The sequence below is a fragment of the Fundulus heteroclitus genome, chromosome 4, assembly GCF_011125445.2.
Source record: "Fundulus heteroclitus isolate FHET01 chromosome 4, MU-UCD_Fhet_4.1, whole genome shotgun sequence".
In the NCBI taxonomy this organism is placed as follows: domain Eukaryota; kingdom Metazoa; phylum Chordata; class Actinopteri; order Cyprinodontiformes; family Fundulidae; genus Fundulus; species Fundulus heteroclitus.
In genome coordinates, this window is record NC_046364.1 from 18,613,410 (window position 1) to 18,632,236 (window position 18,827).

Consider the following 18,827-nt stretch of genomic DNA (forward strand, 5'->3'; position numbering starts at 1 on the left):
CCTAAGAAAAAAAACGCTAAATCTTTTAAGGCATTGCTATCTGTCCTGTTTGCCGTGTGTTCATGGATAGATGGAGATATAAAATAAAAGTTAGCTACGATCAGCTCTTAGTGTTAATCGAAGCATGTTAGATTAATTTTACTTAGCCCAAGAATGCTTAGAAAATACGCTGTGAGACCAATGGAAAGAAGAAACTTTCTTCGTTTGAGAAAATAATTTATTTCAGAACACAATAACCACGTTTCCTCACACAATTAGATCACACACGCCACTGGTTTTCCTTTTAAAAAAAGCAAGAACAAAATATCCAGTGTTCAGTATTAGAGTACATCATGTCGTGTGACTGTGCAGGTCCCTTCAAGCCGTCGCCACACGTTTTAAACCATACTCCAAAAAATATAAGTAAACAAAATTAAAGCTGTTTAATGATAACTGTACACTCTTACCCAAGTGTTTTGGGCAGAATGTCTATGTTATATAAAAAGAAAAATAAGGAAGAACATAAATGTTTCTGGGAACACAACGATGAGCAACCATCACTCCAGCCCAGTGTTTATCTTTTATATATGTTTAAAGCAGCTGAGGATAATTTATGTTTCCAAGAAAGTAAATATGAGCACAGAATCCTGCTGCTGGAGCACTGGTGTTGGGATAAACACGTAGGACCACATTCTTCTATCAGCACAGTAGAAACAGCTTTTTAGATTCCACAACCAGAGAAAATGATGTCCATGTGAAATACATGTTTAATCTAACATACACCCCCCTCCTTTTTAAACCTCAACAGTGTGCAAAATAATAAAAATAAAAATCTTCCCTGGCTAGTTATTGCCACAATTGGTTTATATTCCTGGTCCCTTAAAAAATGAAATAACCAAAGAAAAAACAGTCTAATTCACCTTTTTTGTTGTTAAGTTTCCATTGTTGTTGATCAGAGGTGTTAACATGACACAGTAATCTCCCGTTTACACACTCTGCTGCATTTGCACAATCAAATAATAATAATAAAAACACAAAATAGAAATACAAAAAAAAAAGAAAAATGATTCACACAAAAAGTTCTAAATAATACATCCAAGCCTGCAGTTTTGTGCAAAGTTGGAGAGAGGCAGAAGTCTTAAAAAGCACACCAAACGGCTCTTGGTGCAGAAACTGGTGTGGTGCTGGTGTCATCGACGATCCTTCATGGCGCCTGAAGAACCCAGAACCACGTCGGGTCGAGCGAGAAACGAGAACCGCGGACAAGTGGAACCATGCAACGAGACTGTGGGTGGATGAGAAGACGATTGCTTTGGAAGTCTGGGAGTTGTAGTTAAATCTCCCAGACAGCAGATGGCAACAGTGCCATTAGAGGCAAAGAACGAGCACTCTAGAAAGAGCAACAATGTTGTTGTTGTTGTTTAATACTTTCTGGTTCTGATCAAGTTCTCTTACAGTTTCCCCTCACAGTGAACAACACGCGAGGAGAAAGCATAAAGATGGTGTTCAGCGTTGGCAGAAGCCCTGAGAGAAAGCTGGTTCCAGTTCTCATCGCGATGAGATTCATACCTGGAATACATAGTATCTGTTCTGAACAGACGTCTAAAGCTTACAAAACGATCCTGGCAGCGGATTTAAGTCAAGATCATAAAAACTATTTCAAACTAAGGCCACTATGTCTACAGTCAATAAAAAAAATAAAAATAAAAACGTACTATTTGAGCTGCTCAATTAGTCCTCAGGAGTAAATGTAGTTTGGCATGCGCCGTTTTTCTGATCTCCTACAGCGTGAACATTAACACAAATACTACCACCCAGGTATTGCAGCATAAACACTGGCTTGTATAGCCTAACAAAAGGCACTGTTGTCAGTCGCTTCTTTATTTCAAACCACCCATGTGTCTCATCATCACAGTGTGCTGCAGCAGCCTCTCATCCAGAGGTTTCTTGTCTGGATCGAAGCCTCGGTAGGAGCTTCCTGTAAGCCCTTGGAGCAAGCTTTGCTTTAACTTTTTAACAGTTTCCGTTTCCGACGGGTCAACAAGTCCCAGCATTACAGCTTGATTTTGACATCATCCTGCAGCGCTTCCAACACTTTAAACACTCAGGTCGGTGGAGGGGGGGGGGATAAAATAAATACAACAAGCTCTTAAATACATTGGCTGACAGAAAACGAACAAAAATAGAAGACATACAGCATCCTCCATTTAAAATATGCGTACAGGACAACCACATGTATGTGACGAACTAAAACAAAAAGGTTTGGTTCAGCTTTGGTATCTCTAGCCCTCCTACTCATCGAACCTCACAGCTCACAGAAGAAGAAAAACAACTTTGGCTTATTTTAAAATTTCCCCTTCGGCAGAACCGCATGGGACCGCGTCTACGTTTCTAAACCACAGAACTCCCCGCTGGCGGATTCGATGTTTGCACCAGTAGCGAGCGTTGGCCTCTGTGGGCTGTTTTGGTCTTAATCGGAGGAATAAGTCAGACCGCTTAGCTGAACCTGCAGCTGATCAAAGGTAGGAGAAAGTAAGAGGGCTCAAAGACATTTCGGGGGTCACGTAACCTCCTGGCGTCGTCCCCCGCTCCCTTTAACTTTTCATGTTTGTCCACAGACTGCCGAACCGTTACTGAACGCAGCACTTGCACTAACATTGTTGCAGACGGGGTGTAAAGTGCCCTGAATCAAAGTGATTGAATGTGCATGAGGGAATGTGGGCATTATCTGATCTGTGGTTAGCTCCCACAGAGAAACCCAAGCCCGCAAAAAAACGTCAGACTTGAAACATATCTAACCAATCAGGAGGTCGTTATGAGCTGCGAATAATGCAGAATAAAAATCCCAGGGGAGGGGAACGCTTTAAATTTCTACTGTAAAACAAAGCAAAAGTTCATCCAGGAAAACAAGAGCCCACGAAAGGAGAAATTGCTTAAAACAAAGACACAGACACACACAGATGTACTCTCAGCATCTCCCAGTTAGACACACAGACAGACGCACTACAAATACAGCAGACTAGGCTCTATGGGCTTGGCGGTGATAAGCAGTGAGCTTCTTATGGGTGCAGTAAATAGGCACCGACTTCTTGTGTGCTTGTTTCTCACGGGTATAAAGTCATACTGGCAACCCTCCCCCCGCCGCCGCCCCCCAACTAAAGTCAGCTCAACTTTATCTTATGTCACATTTGGTCTATGCACCATTAAACCGAGCGTCGCCGCTGTTTTGGATGAAGAACGACACAATGCTCCATCTCTGAAGTGAAGGCAGTTAGTTTCTATTCTGCTGTCCGCACCTTAACAGGTGATGGTGGTTACAAATGGGAGTAAAAGGCATGTGTGTGTTTTGGAAGTGGTGTGTAGCACCGGAGGAGAAGGCAGAGACAGAGAGTAGCTGAAAGTGTCTCCTCAGTGCCCTGTTGGGACCGTGGTGCTGGAAAGTGTGTGAGATATTTAAACGGAGAGAAGGAATGAGAACGATACGCAGGTTTCAGGCTTTCGCCTCTATGCAGGAGCTTCCGGTGAGGAGGCCGCTTTGGCAGGGCGGTTTCTGCTTCTCCCACTGGCACATGGCGTTGGCGTAACCCACGATCACCTTGTCCATCCAGGTGAGGGGCTGGGGGAAGAGCACGTCGCCCTCGAAGAAGCCCAGGTGGCCTCCGTGAAGAGTCAGGGCGAAGATCACGTTGGGCTTCTTTGCTGCAGGACGACAGAGAACAAAGGACGGTGAGGACTCGTCTGCGCTTCTGGAGCCGTCACTGAAAACGAGGCCGTGTTGTTCCTGGTTCAGCAGCCAACAGCTTATATTCCAGAACAACCACCGCGTTATGTTTCTTTAAGTCGTAGTTAAGACAGATTGGCCTGGACTAACAGGTCTCTCAGGCTGTCGCGTTCAGCCGTTTGGGAGTGGTAGCCTAGTGGTTAGGGAGCTGGGCGTTTGCGTCTTGGAGAAGTCACCGGTTCAAAACTCAGTCTGTCACTCTGGGTCCCTAAAAGAGACCCTTGACCCACAGATTGCTCCCCATGCTCCACTCAGTGTGACGGCACGCTGCTCCCTAAGGGAGGGGTTAAACGCAGAGACTAATTTCCCCTCTGATGGACTTTAAAAAGGGAAATATTCAAATATTTTATTTTGATTATTTGGTTCCCACAATACACCATTAAGTACTTGGACACACCCCAACCTGTCACCATTATTTATTCATTTTTACAAGATAGAGAGTGTTGTGAACTTGATTTGCATTATTATTTGCTTGTACTGAAATCCTATTGTTTTACAGTCTATCAACAGAGAGCACGACAGTCTATTCATATAAGAAATTCATGGTAAATGTATGCCTTCTCCCACTCAGCGACGACCATTAATCTCCGTCTGTGTTGCAGAGTGATGCGGCGGTGCCAGCCAGAGTGGTCTCGTGGCTTCCCATCATCCTCTCTGCTCGTATCTGGGTTAGTGGGCTAACCTGATGTGGATGAATAGAGATTAAGATCCCACTCGACGCGACAGCCGCTGACCGAGTCTCGGACAAACGGAGCGCTCACCCACGCCGGCTCGCCAGGCGCCGAGTGACGGGTGGGAACGACGTGCTCTGGAGAGCAGCTCACGCTTTCAAAAAAAGAAGACGCCAACATGTGGGCATATCGTTCCCGGCACAGCGCTCGGATTTAGATATTATCTGAGCGACCCTTGGAGGCTCTGACTGATTGTGACCCTGTTTACTTTAACGCGCTCTCAGCTGTAATTAAATATTTCTAATCCAAGCCGATCCAACAGGGCAGGAGTATTTCTGTCCGACCCCTCCCTGGTAGCTGTGAGTCAGTCACTGCGCCACATCTACGGCCAAAGGGCAAGTCGTAGTTTAAAGAGCAGCTCCTCTCAGTACAGCAGCAGGAGTCCATGCCAGGACTCCTGCATGGGGAATTTTCCCTTTTCCAAAATAATCAAGCAGCCAGTAATGTCAAATATAGCACAGCCCCGGGTAGAGAGAAAGTTTGACTTGATGGAAAGTACAGTGAGTCTTCAGACTCTGGGCTCCACCCTGCTCTCCCAGGAAATGTGGGGCTGCAGAGATGCTTCTCTGAAGAAGCTATTTAAGGATTCAACGGCAACCTTCAGCCAGACAGGAAAAACAGGTGCCGTTAATTCAAAACGGTCCGAGCACAATAAGTCACGCTTTGTGACTTCTGTCGAGTTTATTTCTGGACAGCTGCCAAACCCAGCACACAAGTACAGAACTACGGAAGGCTCTTGTATTTAGAAGTGAAAATGTTTTGTCAGATCATTAATTATGATAATTTCCCTTGTCCATGTTGCCACAATAATTCAGACAGATTATTAAACATGTATGTACTCTATGTCCATCCTGTTCAGCAGTTTTAGATCCAGAACTGCATCATAAAAATGCAAAATGCATGTAAAACCCAACAGGCTTTATGACTACTTGGTATCAGCTTTTCTAAGAACTATCCAAAGAAATTAAACCTGAATGACTTTTGTTGGTTTTACATTATTTAGGCAGGCCTTTACAGTTAGATTTACCTACATTGCCTAAGGTGTTGACATATCTGATTACATGCACACATAAAATTGAGGGAGAGCCCATTCTCAACCCATAGGGTTTATAACGACGTCGCCCAAGGTTTACAACCATTGGGCCTTTAAAGCTTTGTGGGAAGGCGTTTCAAAAGATTGACCATTATTCCAGAAGCACATCTGAGAGATCAGACACTGATGTTAGACGACAAGACAGCCTGCAGTCTAAATCATCCTTCTATCAAGTTGAAGTCAGGACTCAAACCAATAGTCAGCTCAGTCAAATTCCTCCACAGCAAACAGAATCATTCATGTTTTAACGGACCTTAGTTTAGGCGCCGATAAAGGAAAGTCATGTTGAAACAGGAGGGAAATATCTCCAAAACTGTTCCCTCAAAGCTGGGGGCATGAAACTGTCCAAGATATGATTTGCCCCTCCAGAGAACATCTCTCTCCTGCTCCAAAGATGATTTACATCTGATCCACTGCACTTTATGCCGTATAACTTGGATGAACACATCAACTCAAAGATATGGAGTGGTGAGCAAATACTTTTATATTATATATTGTAGTCTGACACATTAGACATAACCAAACCTATGGTGCAAAAAACCCACTTCAGTTGGGGCAAAAACATGAAAATATATACAGGCTCAGTTTATTTCAGATCACAGTTTCATATTTTTATGGTTTATGCCATTTTGTAGCCAACTTTTGGAGCACAAAAAGGGTCTTATTTCCTTTGGATGTTCCATACAAACCACATCTATTCACTCCAGGCATTTAAGAGCATTTTTTGTATAATCTACACATGGTACGCTATAAGGAAGCGGGGATATACGAGTCCAACAAATATTCCTAAATGTGGAACAGAACCACAATCAAATCTATCAGTAAGTAATTTGCAATTAAATTGAACTATACTGAAGATTTGAGCCTTTTTCACAATAATGTCTCTCCATAATTCATGAAAACACTTAAACACCAACCAAAATCAAGTCATACGCCACGGTTTTGGGGACGAAACAGGGCGGATGATGAGCAAATGATTGAACTAGCCTGGAGTTGAAATACCCATAAATAAATGTTAATGTTCACAAGTAAATGCTACGTCAGCGACCGTAAGGATACTGCTGAACATTCGGCACACTTTATTATTCCTAAGGTGAGCACGGTCGGCTGGACCTTACCTGCTAATGTGCGAGGGATGGCGAGCAGCGAGTCATGAACCAGAGGGTCGTCTGCAGCGTTTACCAGCAGCAGTGGCACATCCACCTGGAGGGTTAAGCACAAATCTTCATACGTAAAACACAAATACAGAAACAGACAGAAGAGGGGGAAAACATGAGATCGTTGGAGTGGATCTTACATTGTGGATATAATGTACGCAGCTCTCCTTCTCATAGTACTCTTTGAGAGAGCTGTGGCCGTGGAATTTCCTGTTGAGACATCAAACGAAGCGAGCATCAGGACATCCGCTCAAAATCGCAGGTTTCCTGCACAGGAGGCAAGCGATCCCGAAGCCATTTGCATACCTCATGATGTTGTCGTCGATCTGCATGAGGGACGTTGCTATGTACAGCCGATTGAGATCTGCGTCCACCTTTTTCAGCGGGTTTTCTCCAAACAGACTGTGCCTGTTGTATACAGGTAAAAATATATTTCACCTTCAGTCAGGCCGGTTTATTTAAGATTTATCCAGCAATACTGCACTTGCCAATGAACTTCACATGGAGAAAAATCCAAAAACCTAGCAAGGAAGACTACAGATGTCAACATGGGTGATAATTAATGCTATAGCTTCTACTTCACAATTACATTTTAGTCTCTTATTAACCAGAGTAGTCAATTATTTATTGCATTAATTTTCATTATCATAGAGCACACAAAATTTACCAACTTCTAACCCACACAGATCAGTTATATTCCACTAAGAACTAGCATTATTAACTTTTTTCCCCCTTTTGCTGTATTTAAAAGTGAAATCTAAATTTTACAAGTAAGAAATATTCAATATTTTTAACAAAGAAAAACAATGCAATAGGCCACAGTAACCAGCATACAGCTTATCAGTAATCAGTTGATTATACCACAGCCGCCTTACCTGTGTGAGAGGATGATTTTCTTCATGTTGTCTGCCATGAGAAAATTATAGAAGCGTCTGAACTGATCCCACTGTAGGAACGTTTCCTGAGCCCTAAGAGATTAGGATGAATATGCAAAAGTTAAATAACAGTTAAACGTTCACAAGAATTAACATTGGAGAACACACTTGGCCAGCACTAAATACTCCAATGCGCTCAAAGCACAATCAGATTCAAAACCTTTCCAGACTCCAGTTATCATATCTTTCAGTCAATCTCTGAAACATCATTGACTAACCCGGCCAGCCAGATTGATAACGTGTAAAATGCAATCTGTGTCGTTCAGACTGTCATGAAAAGATCAGAATTGGGTCCCTTCAGGCTGCGGTGTGAAGGTAGGCATAGTGGATTCTTACTAAACAGATGTGATAGCAGCAACTACACCTGCGTCGTCCTGCGCTGCCCTGTTTGTGTTGGTTGGGCTGTGGGCTCAGCAGCTCTTGCTTTTGTCGCACCAGTATGTCCCGCCTTAACCCATAATACTGCAACGTGATTGGCCCGAACTGTTTTTAAGTCGGACACAAACGATTGAAACTGGAGATGGATTGTCGTGTGTTTGTGAGAATTCATGGTTCAAGGTTAATCTTTGACGACAGAAATCCAAATGTTTAATGCGATTTGGTTGATTTGTGTTTTATAGTTTCAAACTTAGTAAAAGTATTCTCAAAACATCAAAATCTATTTACGTGATGTTCCCTCAAGATACAGTTTTTTATGCCAACATCTCCAAATAAAAACTACAACTTTTTGTTTTGGCTGTAACAATTTCGCAGATTAACAATATAGAACTTCTCTGGTTCTGATGATAGTTATATATTAACCAACGGTTAAATAACCTCGGGGTAAGGTTTGTCAAGATAGCAACTTTATTATTTAATCATCTTAATACATAAAAGCTATTTTTAGATTAGCTAATCTATTTAGAGATTTTAATGTTGGAGTCAGGTTAGCAAGGCTGATTCCAGATGAAAACATTTCCCATTTAACAAAAGATCCATCACCAACATCCAGATCACCCCAGCTGTCACTATCATACCAGTGAAACTTGAGGTTAAAGTGCGCGTAACACAAGAACTGCACTATCGCCATCTAATACATCTTATCACAAAAATGTGAGCTGACCCTTCATACTGAATGACAGAATGGTCCGTCTCTACTGCTACACATCTGATACTGTATATATACGTCCAAAGATCACCCGGTGTGTGCGTGCATGGTTGTTTATCCTGTGTGTCCCTGTGATGGACTGCCGACCTGTCCAGGACGTACCCCGCCTCTCGCCCAATGACCCCTGGAGATGGGCACCAGCCCCCGGCATCCAACCTAAAACCTTTAGTGAAGGACTAACCGGCTGACACGAAACACATCCACCCTAAAAGCAGCTGAAGCTGCAGAGCGTTCAACTCTTCCGTTTCTGTGGTTATTTACTGGTCGGCATGGTACGCCACAGAAACACCTTCAAATATAGAGACACGTCAGAATGAAACAATGCACCAGAGATGATAGGTACATCTGACGGAGCTGAACACGCGCCCCCACACGTGATTATCTTCTGCAAGCTCTAAAGGTACTGCTGCCTCGTGCTGAGCCGAGAAACGTGGAAGTGCTGATGTTACAAAATGGCTGTGATGAAACAATTCATTTTATGGGGAGACAAAGAGGACATGAACCCACCTGAGAGCGCTGTAGCCCTGACAGACGCTCACACAGCACAGCACCCGCTCCTGGTTCACTCTGTTCTCGCCCAGGAACTTGCAAACGATGTTCCCCCCCAGACTGAAGCCCACGACGATCAGCTGGGTCTTAGGGTACGCCCTCTTAATGTAGCCGACCATCGCTGCAAACTCCCAGGTGCATCCTGGAAGAGAGGGAGAGAGAGAGACTATAGAGTTACTGATCAATAAACAGAGCCACGCTTCAGCAGGGAACCACATCGTTTCCTGCTCAGCACTTCTAGCTCAAGGTGCCTTTAGTCCAAAGTGCCAGACTTACATTTCTATAGGCTCTCTGAACAAATCTCTCATTTCATTTATTTCATTTCTTTACTTGCAGGAATTCATTTATTTTTCCACCACATACTGCAGAGACATTGGATCTACTCAGTCCCAATAATGTAACAAGATTTGTCTGAAGTCTGGTCTATTTCTAAAGCAGAACTAATTTTTTTTATAATAGAAAAGGACTAGAAATAATAACCAGGCTATGCTATTGGTCTTCTGAATTCAATTCCTGAGCCACAGCCACAAAAGGCAACTAAACGAGAAGCAGGTCAAGTAAAAGGCTGTGAGACTGAAAGAAATATAAATTTCCCCCCCTCCTTTTAAACTCTGATTCATCACTCTCAGGGCCCAACATCACCAACAAGCAGAAGGTGAAGAAGCTCTTCTTCCTCACCGTAAGTGAACATGCGCGGAGATGTGAGCTCGATGTTGGGAAGAGCGCCCAGGTGGTTCAGCACGGCACACCTGTATCCCTCCTTCTGGGCGTAGTCCACGAAGGTCCGGATGTAGTGCTTCTCGCTATGGTTACCGATGCCGGGGCATATCACCATGGTGATGTCGTCTGGTGAGACAGTTAGACAGGTCCGAGAAAAACAAGAGCAAGTGAGAGAAGTGTAAGCGACGATGTGAAGGAGAGCGCGTCGCTCTCCGAGTAAGAGGTCATAAATGTGACTCGGCAAAGCGAAACCGTGCAGCCAGTCCAAATGAAGGATTGGGCTGTTGGTTTCTCAAATACAGCTTCATTAGAATAAAATAAAAAAAAACACTAGAACATGTAGACTAAATGAAGAAGAAGAAATCTTCCCAAATGTCTAACAGTATATTAGAAATCTGAGAGATGGAAATTGACGTGGTGTCGTCAGAGTTCACGTGAACCCCTCAAAGAAAGGAATCCATCCTAACACGGTCCTCATGAATTTGAGACACATTTTATCTGATTTAAAGATCAAAAACCTGTCGGAAGAATCCAATGTGCAGGGTCTGACAAAACGTAGTTTTGTTGTTTTCTTCTTCTTAGATAGAGTCTGTATGTTATTCACTACATAATGCGTTATAATATCTCCTGAACGAAAGCCTTTGTCGCAGTCGGGTTGACCCCTCTTGGCACGTCCTATCTATGTGTGATTAAGGAGGAAGTCTAAAAAGGAACAACAAAATAGGGTAAACCTCAGGAAGATCAGTGCAGGAGCGCTCCCTCGTCCAGGATGGACAAACGCTCAAAAGGTGTGGCATGAACAAACTAGACAGAAGTAGCAGCAGTAGAATTACAGTTTAAACAGAGATGAGTGTAGTTCACAAACATGAGGTACATTTCTCAGCTATTGACGTTTCATTGTTCGTACCACTATCAATTAAGCTTAAAATCAAGAAAAAGTAGGTGATTACTTAGAACTGGCTAAATGCTCTTATCAATTTAAAAAAAAAAATCCTTCAAACAAACAGTCCTGGTGAACCCAAAGACAGCAGACATGTTTCTATCCAATTGTCATGCGAATTTTGAGCGAAAGTTTAAAATGACAGCAAAAAGAAAACGTGAATTAGGCACCTTTCCATTCACTGGTTTGGAGCGAATTAACCAGGCTACGCAAAGCGTAACTTTGTCAGAAGTTGACGTTACGCATGGCTGTAATAAAGAGGGAGTTGAGGTTGCCCACTAGCATGGACCACACCTCTGAGAAAAAACAAAAAAGCAGAGAGGTTTTCAGGAAGGTGTTTCTATCGGGCAAATTGTAATTATAGACGTCAGCTAGTATTAGCGATGTTGCATGCTGTCTGGAGACGTAGAGAAAGAAATGCAATCATGTGCGGATTGTGGGAATATCCGGCGTCGGAAACAGCTGATCAGTCGAGTGAAGTAAATGTTCGCTAAGTCAGAACTATTTTAGCAAATGTTTTTTTCCATTTAGCAAATTAAATTCTTCAGAAAAGACAAAAAAACACCTCAAAACTTTCTTTTCAAATTGAGGAAGTTACTTCCAATTTTGCCGTTTCCATCAACCTTTGCTAATGTGACTCTTCAAAATGTGCACAGAACGCATTGATGGAAACGCAGCTAGTGGAGTCTGAGACAGGAGCTGTAAAGAAAACAGAGACTCCAGTAAGAGCTGCTGCAGCCTGAACTCAGGAGAGCGCTTCACACTTTGCACTGAGCAGAGGTAGTTCAATAAGGAAGTATGCTGATTATCTCTCCTCTGCAGCCACAAGCGGTGTTTGTTTGGGAGGTCTGTTGCTAAGGGAGGAGGAACTATTTATTATTACCACCAAAGGTTCCCTTAGTATCACCACAAACGCTTTGGCTGTTAAAAGGATGTGTTCAACAACCAAATGTAAAACGCTCTGTAACTGTGAATTTAATTACGGAAGAACCATGTTTGTGCGTCCAGCTAATCCAAAAACGTTCAAGAGTTCACCTAATTTTTCTTGCCAGTTATCTGTAAAAAGCCTTAAAAGCCTAATTAATACAATCGGATGTTGATGAAATGAATCACCTCCTGTTTGATGGTCCCCCAGGGGCTCAAAGAGGTCAAATGTTGCAGTGGCTCCATCCTGCATGGGCAAATACTTCCTGATCCCACTGGGATGAGGCGAGCTCACCCGACCCAGTTTACCGTACAGTGCCGTTTGCAGGTGACCGCTCTTACCCCACAGCAATGGGGGGATGTACCTGGAAAAAGACAAGATTGGACCATTTAAACGTGAAATGGATATATGAGCTCCAGAAGGAGACAAGAAAACTGCTGATAATGTTGAACATCGCTCGCCGTTGAACTTCAAAGCAAACACAAAGTCATTTGTCATTTTGTAGCAGCTTACAGACAGTCTGCTGCCATGTTTTGCTATATGATGCTACTCCTGTATGCCTAAAAACTACTGACCCTTCTTGTAGGTGTAACTGTAGGAGTGAAACACTTATATAAAGCTTCTCTAAACATGCTGGGTATTTTCACCAATCACTATCTTATTCCAATATCAAAAAGTAAACTATTACAAATCTTACACCCAGTCCTTGAAGACACTTCTCTTATTGCAGCCAGATCTTATCTTTAGTGTGCATCGCAATAAATTAGAATACATATGTGCAAAAAAAAATTTATTTCAGTAAATCAAATCAAATAAGAAACTCATAAATAGATTTACTATAGACTTGATTTACTGGTATATTTCGAACACGTATTTCTGTTAGTTTTAATGACTATGACTTAAAAACCCAAAATTCGGTTTCTTAAACTATATAGCACTAGACCCAGACTTTGAAACGGCTCTCTAACTCCTGACTGCGGACACTTCCCACTGGATTTAAAGCAGCTAGGATTCTGGGCCTGTCTGCGTTTCTCCTTAGCCATAGTGAGACGCTTCTAACCTCGTCTTTGGTTCAGGACTGGCCGCCTAACACGAGGGATTCAGCGCTTACATAAGCTCATGTCCTGAATCTTTTTCTTCCACTTAACTTTCCAGCCAGTTTCTTTAATAACGACCTTTTGTGGCCTTCCCACACTGCGGAGGGTGTTAGTGACTGTCTGCTGTACAGCTGTCAGGTCAGCAGTCTTCTCCGTGCCATATTGGGCCATAGCAGAACCTTTCTGTGTTGCAGATCCTTCTTATATGCAGCGATAATTGAGAAATTGAATTTTGGGTTTTCATTAGGCGTGAGCCATTATGATCAGAATTAGTAGAAGAAAAAAAAAAGTTAAATATACCTCTATATCAATCGATATAACATGAGTTTTACTTTCCAAAATAAAATAAATCAGGTTTTTGGTGATTTGCAATTTGGTGCACCTATACTTGCATTAATTATTTGATCTATGCCTCATAGATCAAATCTTATTTCTGTCTGCACCATCATCACCAAGTCAAATTCCTTGTATGTGCAGACCTACTTGGCGATTAAACTTGATTCTGATTCTGATAAAACTTTAAAAGCTATTCAAGGTCACAAAAGGTTCATTAATGGCAAACTAATCTCCATTTGGAAACAATTCACTTAATATCATCATATCAGAAAATGCTTGAAGTAGATGCTCTGAACAGTGCAGAGAGGGGCCGACCCTCTGAGAGGCGATGAGACGAGGCATAAGCGATGCAGCCAGGACGAAACCTTTACAGCAGCATCCACACCATAGCTCAGGTACCTGTTAGCTGCACAGCGGGAAGGGTTTGCTAGTATCAGCAGTTACTCAAGCCTTTTCACCTTGTGCTTATTCATCTCTGACTGTCACAACACCTGACCGGAGAGGCGACGTTGCATAAGAGCGCTGTTTAAAGACAGAACCACTCCCGTCTGGTGATAATGTGATTACTGCCACCATGCACTGTAGTCAAAGATCATCTTTACTTTCCGGAAGGTTCTGGGTTAGACAACAGACGGATAACCTTGTTTGTCCTCACGTGGACAGGGAGGTGTACAGGCAGTCAGATTAGTGGTTATTAATACTTTCTGTGTTCCCAACTTGAAAATAAAGGAATATTTCTTAAAAGTAGCGTGGAAATAAGAATGTGAATCTACCTAAACTATCCAGATTAAAAGGTTATTTTTGTCATTTTCCTATTAAAAGGACAAAAGGAAGGACCGAGTGACCAGGCCTGTTTTGATGCATGTGCTTTCTAGAACATCACCTTCCCAAACAGCGAGTGAGCCTGCGTTGTTCACGACTATTAGGTAACAGAAAAAGGGGAACAGATGTGTCAGTGTGACTTAAGGAGAAAAACATTTGAAGCACTGAGGTAAAAGGCAAACTTCCCCAATCTGGTAAAAAACAAAAGCCAAACAGAAATGCCTTGTTCTTGTTAACGAAACCTGAAATTACTGGAAACAACGAGAAATTTCACCTTCACTGATATTTGGGCTGCAAAATATCAAAGGAAGAGAGGAATTATGATGTTGTTGTTTGCTGTTGTGATGATACGTTTTGTGATTTCCTGCTTTTTAACAACTCCTCGCTTCTGTTTCCGTCATGATTTCACCAACACTTTCCATTAGCGCAACTCTCCAGTATATCAGGTGTGGGCATCAAGGCCAACGAGAGTCTATCCAGTCTAACCCATCAAATATATTATTTATTTGCAAGTAGAATGTTAATTAATGTCACTTGAAATATTATATCCTACTTAATATTGCATTCAAGCGGACCTTTGGAGCACACCAATGCTGCGGCTCTAATGCATATGATCCCGCTGACAATCCTGTAAATTTGAAGTATCTTTAACTCAATGACTTGTGATTGCAACTCCAACTACGTTTTTATGCCAAAGGCAAACATTCCCTAAAGTCCTCAGGACAAAAGAGACGAGTGCAGCAGGTAAAAATAACCCTTCCTGTTGTGCATATAAACCCGACCCCAGTGCAGATATTCTCAAACAGAGCTAAACAAGGAGTCCCGTTGAGTGAAGTTAACCTTACATCACCCCTTCTTTCCTCTCTCTGGGGAATCGATCTGTTATGCAACAACAGAGGCAGGCATAACGAGACGGAAACGTGACTTTGAAACATCAACCAGAAAGACGGGTTGCAGGATTTCCCCAAACCTGCCTTTTCACAGGACCTCTGGTCTGGGCGTTTCAAGCAGATTATGGCTATTCAGAGGGTAATGATAACACGCCGGACACAAGTGTAAACAACACTGATGCCTTATGACTCACTGACACCGCAGCGGAACGGCAAAGGGCTGAGTAACAGCCGATTATATAAGCAGATAGTCCAACGTGCTTTAAGAGGATCCCCCTGTTGATGTGAAGGTTCTCACCGAGCTTTACGGGAGCAGAAGGATGAACGCAGACGGAATAATGAAGTTAGAGGGGGAACCTTGTTTTATTTGACAAACGGAGGGCGGAGCTTTCTATAAGCTCCAGGTCTGAGCAAACGCTGGAAACACAGAGATATTTCCATCTACCACTGCTTTGCATCAGATAGACTTGGTTTGTCATAAATGTAAATTCCCTTCCAGTGCACTAAACTAGTCTTTTTATACAGCAAGCATCATAAACCCAGTCTACCAACAGGATAAGGCCAAAAGTGCAGCCCGATGGTTGATTTATACAGAATAAACATTTCTGATACAGACAGGCAGCATGCCCAGGGCCGATGACCGTCGGGACTGGCGCCACACAAAGTGCTACCTACACCGCAGCACCAAAACGCAACACCGTCTCCCTGACGACGCCTACACCGACCGCCGCAAAATAAGGATGGGAACTCACTCTTTGGTCATCTGAGAGCAGGACTTGAGCAGGAAGCGGTTGAGGGCCGTGTCCTGGTAGATGAGGTCCGGCGGTGCGGTGGGACTCTTCAGGTTCAAGCAGCGGACGATGATGTAGAGCACCGTGGCGACGGCCGCCAGCTTCACGCCGTCAAACATGGCCGGCATCTCAGGGGAGATGGTGTGGAGGTTCGACTCGTGGGCGCTCATGATTGACGCTGAAAGGAGTGGAGTACATGCCATGCGCTGTTCATCGGTGCCGATAGTAGGAATGTGGGAATAAGGGACGACGCTGAAGAAAACGTGTTACTTACAGTTATGCTCAAACTTGCCTCCAATGAAATTTGACTCGAAAGTCAAAAAAGAAAAATGAAGAGGTGAAAAAGTGGCGTCTCTTTCAACTCACAGTGATGCAGTCAAACCTGGGGAGAAAAGAAGATTCATTTAGATTTCATTAATTAACTGCAGTGCAAAAGTGATAAAAAATAACATAACTGAAATAATCTTAAATAAAGCATGGTCTCATGTGATAATTTAGTTAAAAAATTCCCCCATGTCATGGAGTTTTTAATCATGATTTTAAAAAACCTGAGGGGAACAACTTTATTAGTTTAACACAAAAACAAATAACACACTACCCCGGGTGATATCAGACCTAATGCTCCTGCTAAAAAGCTTCGGTAAGGCAAAGATCAACGACAGCCTTGTTACTAACATGCTTGTCTGAGGTTTATTGACATTTGATCCATTTATTGATGCTTAATTACTGCAACAGTTCCTAAATGCCCTTTTTTTGCATGCAAAACCTCACATAACCTCACTCAGCCTTAGTCTCATCAAGGCGATCACTTACATGGAGAACTAAAACCTACAAAGCAGAACTATCCAATTAGTTTCATCAAATAACCCGGCTATATTTCACTCCAAACCTGCACCAAGGAACTGTTGTACTGTTTCTTTCCCAAACCCATCGATACTCAATGAGAATAATTCGCCAACATAAATGCGCGTTACCATTGTGACTTCTGCATTTGATATAGTTTTTATTTTTAGATAATGTTTTCAATTATATGTTTTGTTGTCTGTTTGTTTTTTAACATATAATGTAGAGTCAACTGTACCAACCAAAATCTTGGATTTTTTTAAAACTATTTTTGAAAGTATGCTTTCTGAATCCATTTTAATTACATTTAACACAACTACGACAGGTCGAGATGTCCCCATCAGGCTGACTGATATGGCCATTTCTCCCATCGCTGTTCCTGACTGGTGATCAAATATTGAAAAAGGGTAAATCTTTTACTAATTAAAGGCGATCTAAACTAAGAGCTTCCACTATTTTTGGTAGTTTAAAAAAAAAGGCATTAACCAACTCCAAATTTTATTATTCAACTTGAATGCTTTGAAACAAAAATGCCACTCAGCTTGTGATCCCTTGAGTAATTCCCTGATTGATTCAAAACTACCACATCTCTCCAAGCATTTTTTTTAATTATTATTATTGTTAAGTGTCCTTAAGCCTGTCTTTAGTGATAAAGTCCTCAGACTTATCAGGACAAAGGTCAGAGCTCAGGGCACACCACACACAAGTATACACTGATCAAAAAAAGGCATCATTATGTCCACATGTTACTTATATTCATATTTCGTCATAAATCATGTCATTATTGTCTTGACATTTCTATTTTATTGTTTATTGAAATAAATAAAAAAACAGAAACATTTTGAATTAGTGTGAGACTTTAACGTGAATGAATTAAGGAATGAAAAAGAACTAATCGAGTATCAGAGTTTAATAAGCCTTAAACTGCACTTTGTTCAGCTGCTGCTCTTTGTCACGACTTTCACCCTGCAAGTTTCCCGTTAATCAACCAGACACACCCACAGACTGATGCGCTAGGAGGCGAACACCGCTGCAAATCAGCAATCTGCTGAAAAATAACAGGCCGTGAGTCTAGGCGCATCCCCCCGGCCGATGTTTTCGGGTGGGTCGCTAAGGGGAAAGAAACACAGCGAGTTGTTTTTTTTTTCCCTCCCCCGTAGCAACTTCAGACCGTTCCTGACCGCGGCCCAAATAAGCTAGGCTACCGCTGGCAGGAAATAACCAACAGAAGAAGCCCCAGCCATTGTTACAGGTTACAAATAAAGAGGAGGGAAAAAAAAACACCGCAGCGTCATTTAACAGACCACCAGGAGCAGAAGCATCCTCAGCTTGACTTACCTCTGCTGGGGGAAATGTGGGCTAAGTCCTCGCTGCTTATGGCGAGAGGCTCGTCAAACGGTAGCGGCCTTTCTATATGCTCATGTTGTCTTTGAAGCATAGCAGTCTGATGCGCACCGTGCCCTGTGGGAGTGAAAGGAAAGGGGGAAAAAGGTCAAACAAAAGCAGGGCTAGACCCAGACGCTGAAGTAGTGTGTACGCCACAGCTTCTGACAGCCCACTTCCTAGAACAATCTGCTCATTTGCATATCCGAGTTTTCATTGGTTCGCACGTCGAGGTGACGTCACATCGTGGATTTTTTTTTTACTGTTTGTTAACGATAGCTTTTAAACGCTGGGGTTACGTTTGTCATCTTGTCCGAGCTTGACGAGTATGTCTTTTATTTAAAAAAAAACAAAACGTCGCTCGCTACTAATTGCGAAGTATTCAAACGTGTATTTCAAGTATTTTTTCGTTGTGTTTTGACAAACGTGCGATTCAACTTGCAGCACGTGCCGGGAACGTGAGCCTCGGGGCTGTTACATAAGTTTTTCACCCCCCGCCTCCCATTTGCAGGAAATGGCGTTTTTCGTCAGTTATTCTGGTTAAAATAGCGTTAGGAGCGAATCAATTGATATTCATTTTGAGTAGATTTCACTGTTACAGTGACACAATACTGGGCACATCAGACGCTGCTGGCTGTTTTGCCCTAAGAGCGGTGAAAGGTTTAAAATCACAATTTTCATATAAATATTTTTTTATGAGGCCTTAGA

General features: G+C 42.5%; 1 protein-coding gene across 1 annotated transcript; it reads right to left on the bottom strand.

Moving 5' to 3' along the window:
- Nucleotides 1-199: 199 nt before the first annotated feature.
- LOC105936347 (monoacylglycerol lipase ABHD2) lies at nucleotides 200-18,316 on the bottom strand. The gene is made up of 11 exons (XM_012877130.3): nucleotides 18,075-18,316; nucleotides 16,168-16,275; nucleotides 15,855-16,071; nucleotides 12,146-12,321; nucleotides 10,051-10,218; nucleotides 9,331-9,514; nucleotides 7,617-7,709; nucleotides 7,048-7,149; nucleotides 6,882-6,951; nucleotides 6,703-6,787; nucleotides 200-3,678 (listed from the first exon to the last, which is right to left on the bottom strand). Exons 3-11 carry the CDS (start codon nucleotides 16,061-16,063, stop codon nucleotides 3,470-3,472), a joined length of 1,296 nt encoding a protein of 431 aa, XP_012732584.2. The 5' UTR covers nucleotides 16,064-16,071; nucleotides 16,168-16,275; nucleotides 18,075-18,316; the 3' UTR covers nucleotides 200-3,469.
- Between the last annotated feature and the right edge of the window lie 511 nt (nucleotides 18,317-18,827).

What these genes read in the sequence shown, in the direction of transcription:
- LOC105936347 (XM_012877130.3), bottom strand. Translation starts at nt 16,063, where the DNA reads ATGAGCGCCCACGAGTCGAACCTCCACACCATCTCCCCTGAGATGCCG. An exon ending in TCCGCGCATGTTCACTTACG is followed by an intron (nt 9,515 to 10,050) that starts GTGAGGAAGAAG and finishes CCTCTCTTCCAG; the next exon opens with GATGCACCTGGGAGTTTGCA. An exon ending in CATCCCTCGCACATTAGCAG is followed by an intron (nt 3,679 to 6,702) that starts GTAAGGTCCAGC and finishes GTCGTCCTGCAG; the next exon opens with CAAAGAAGCCCAACGTGATC.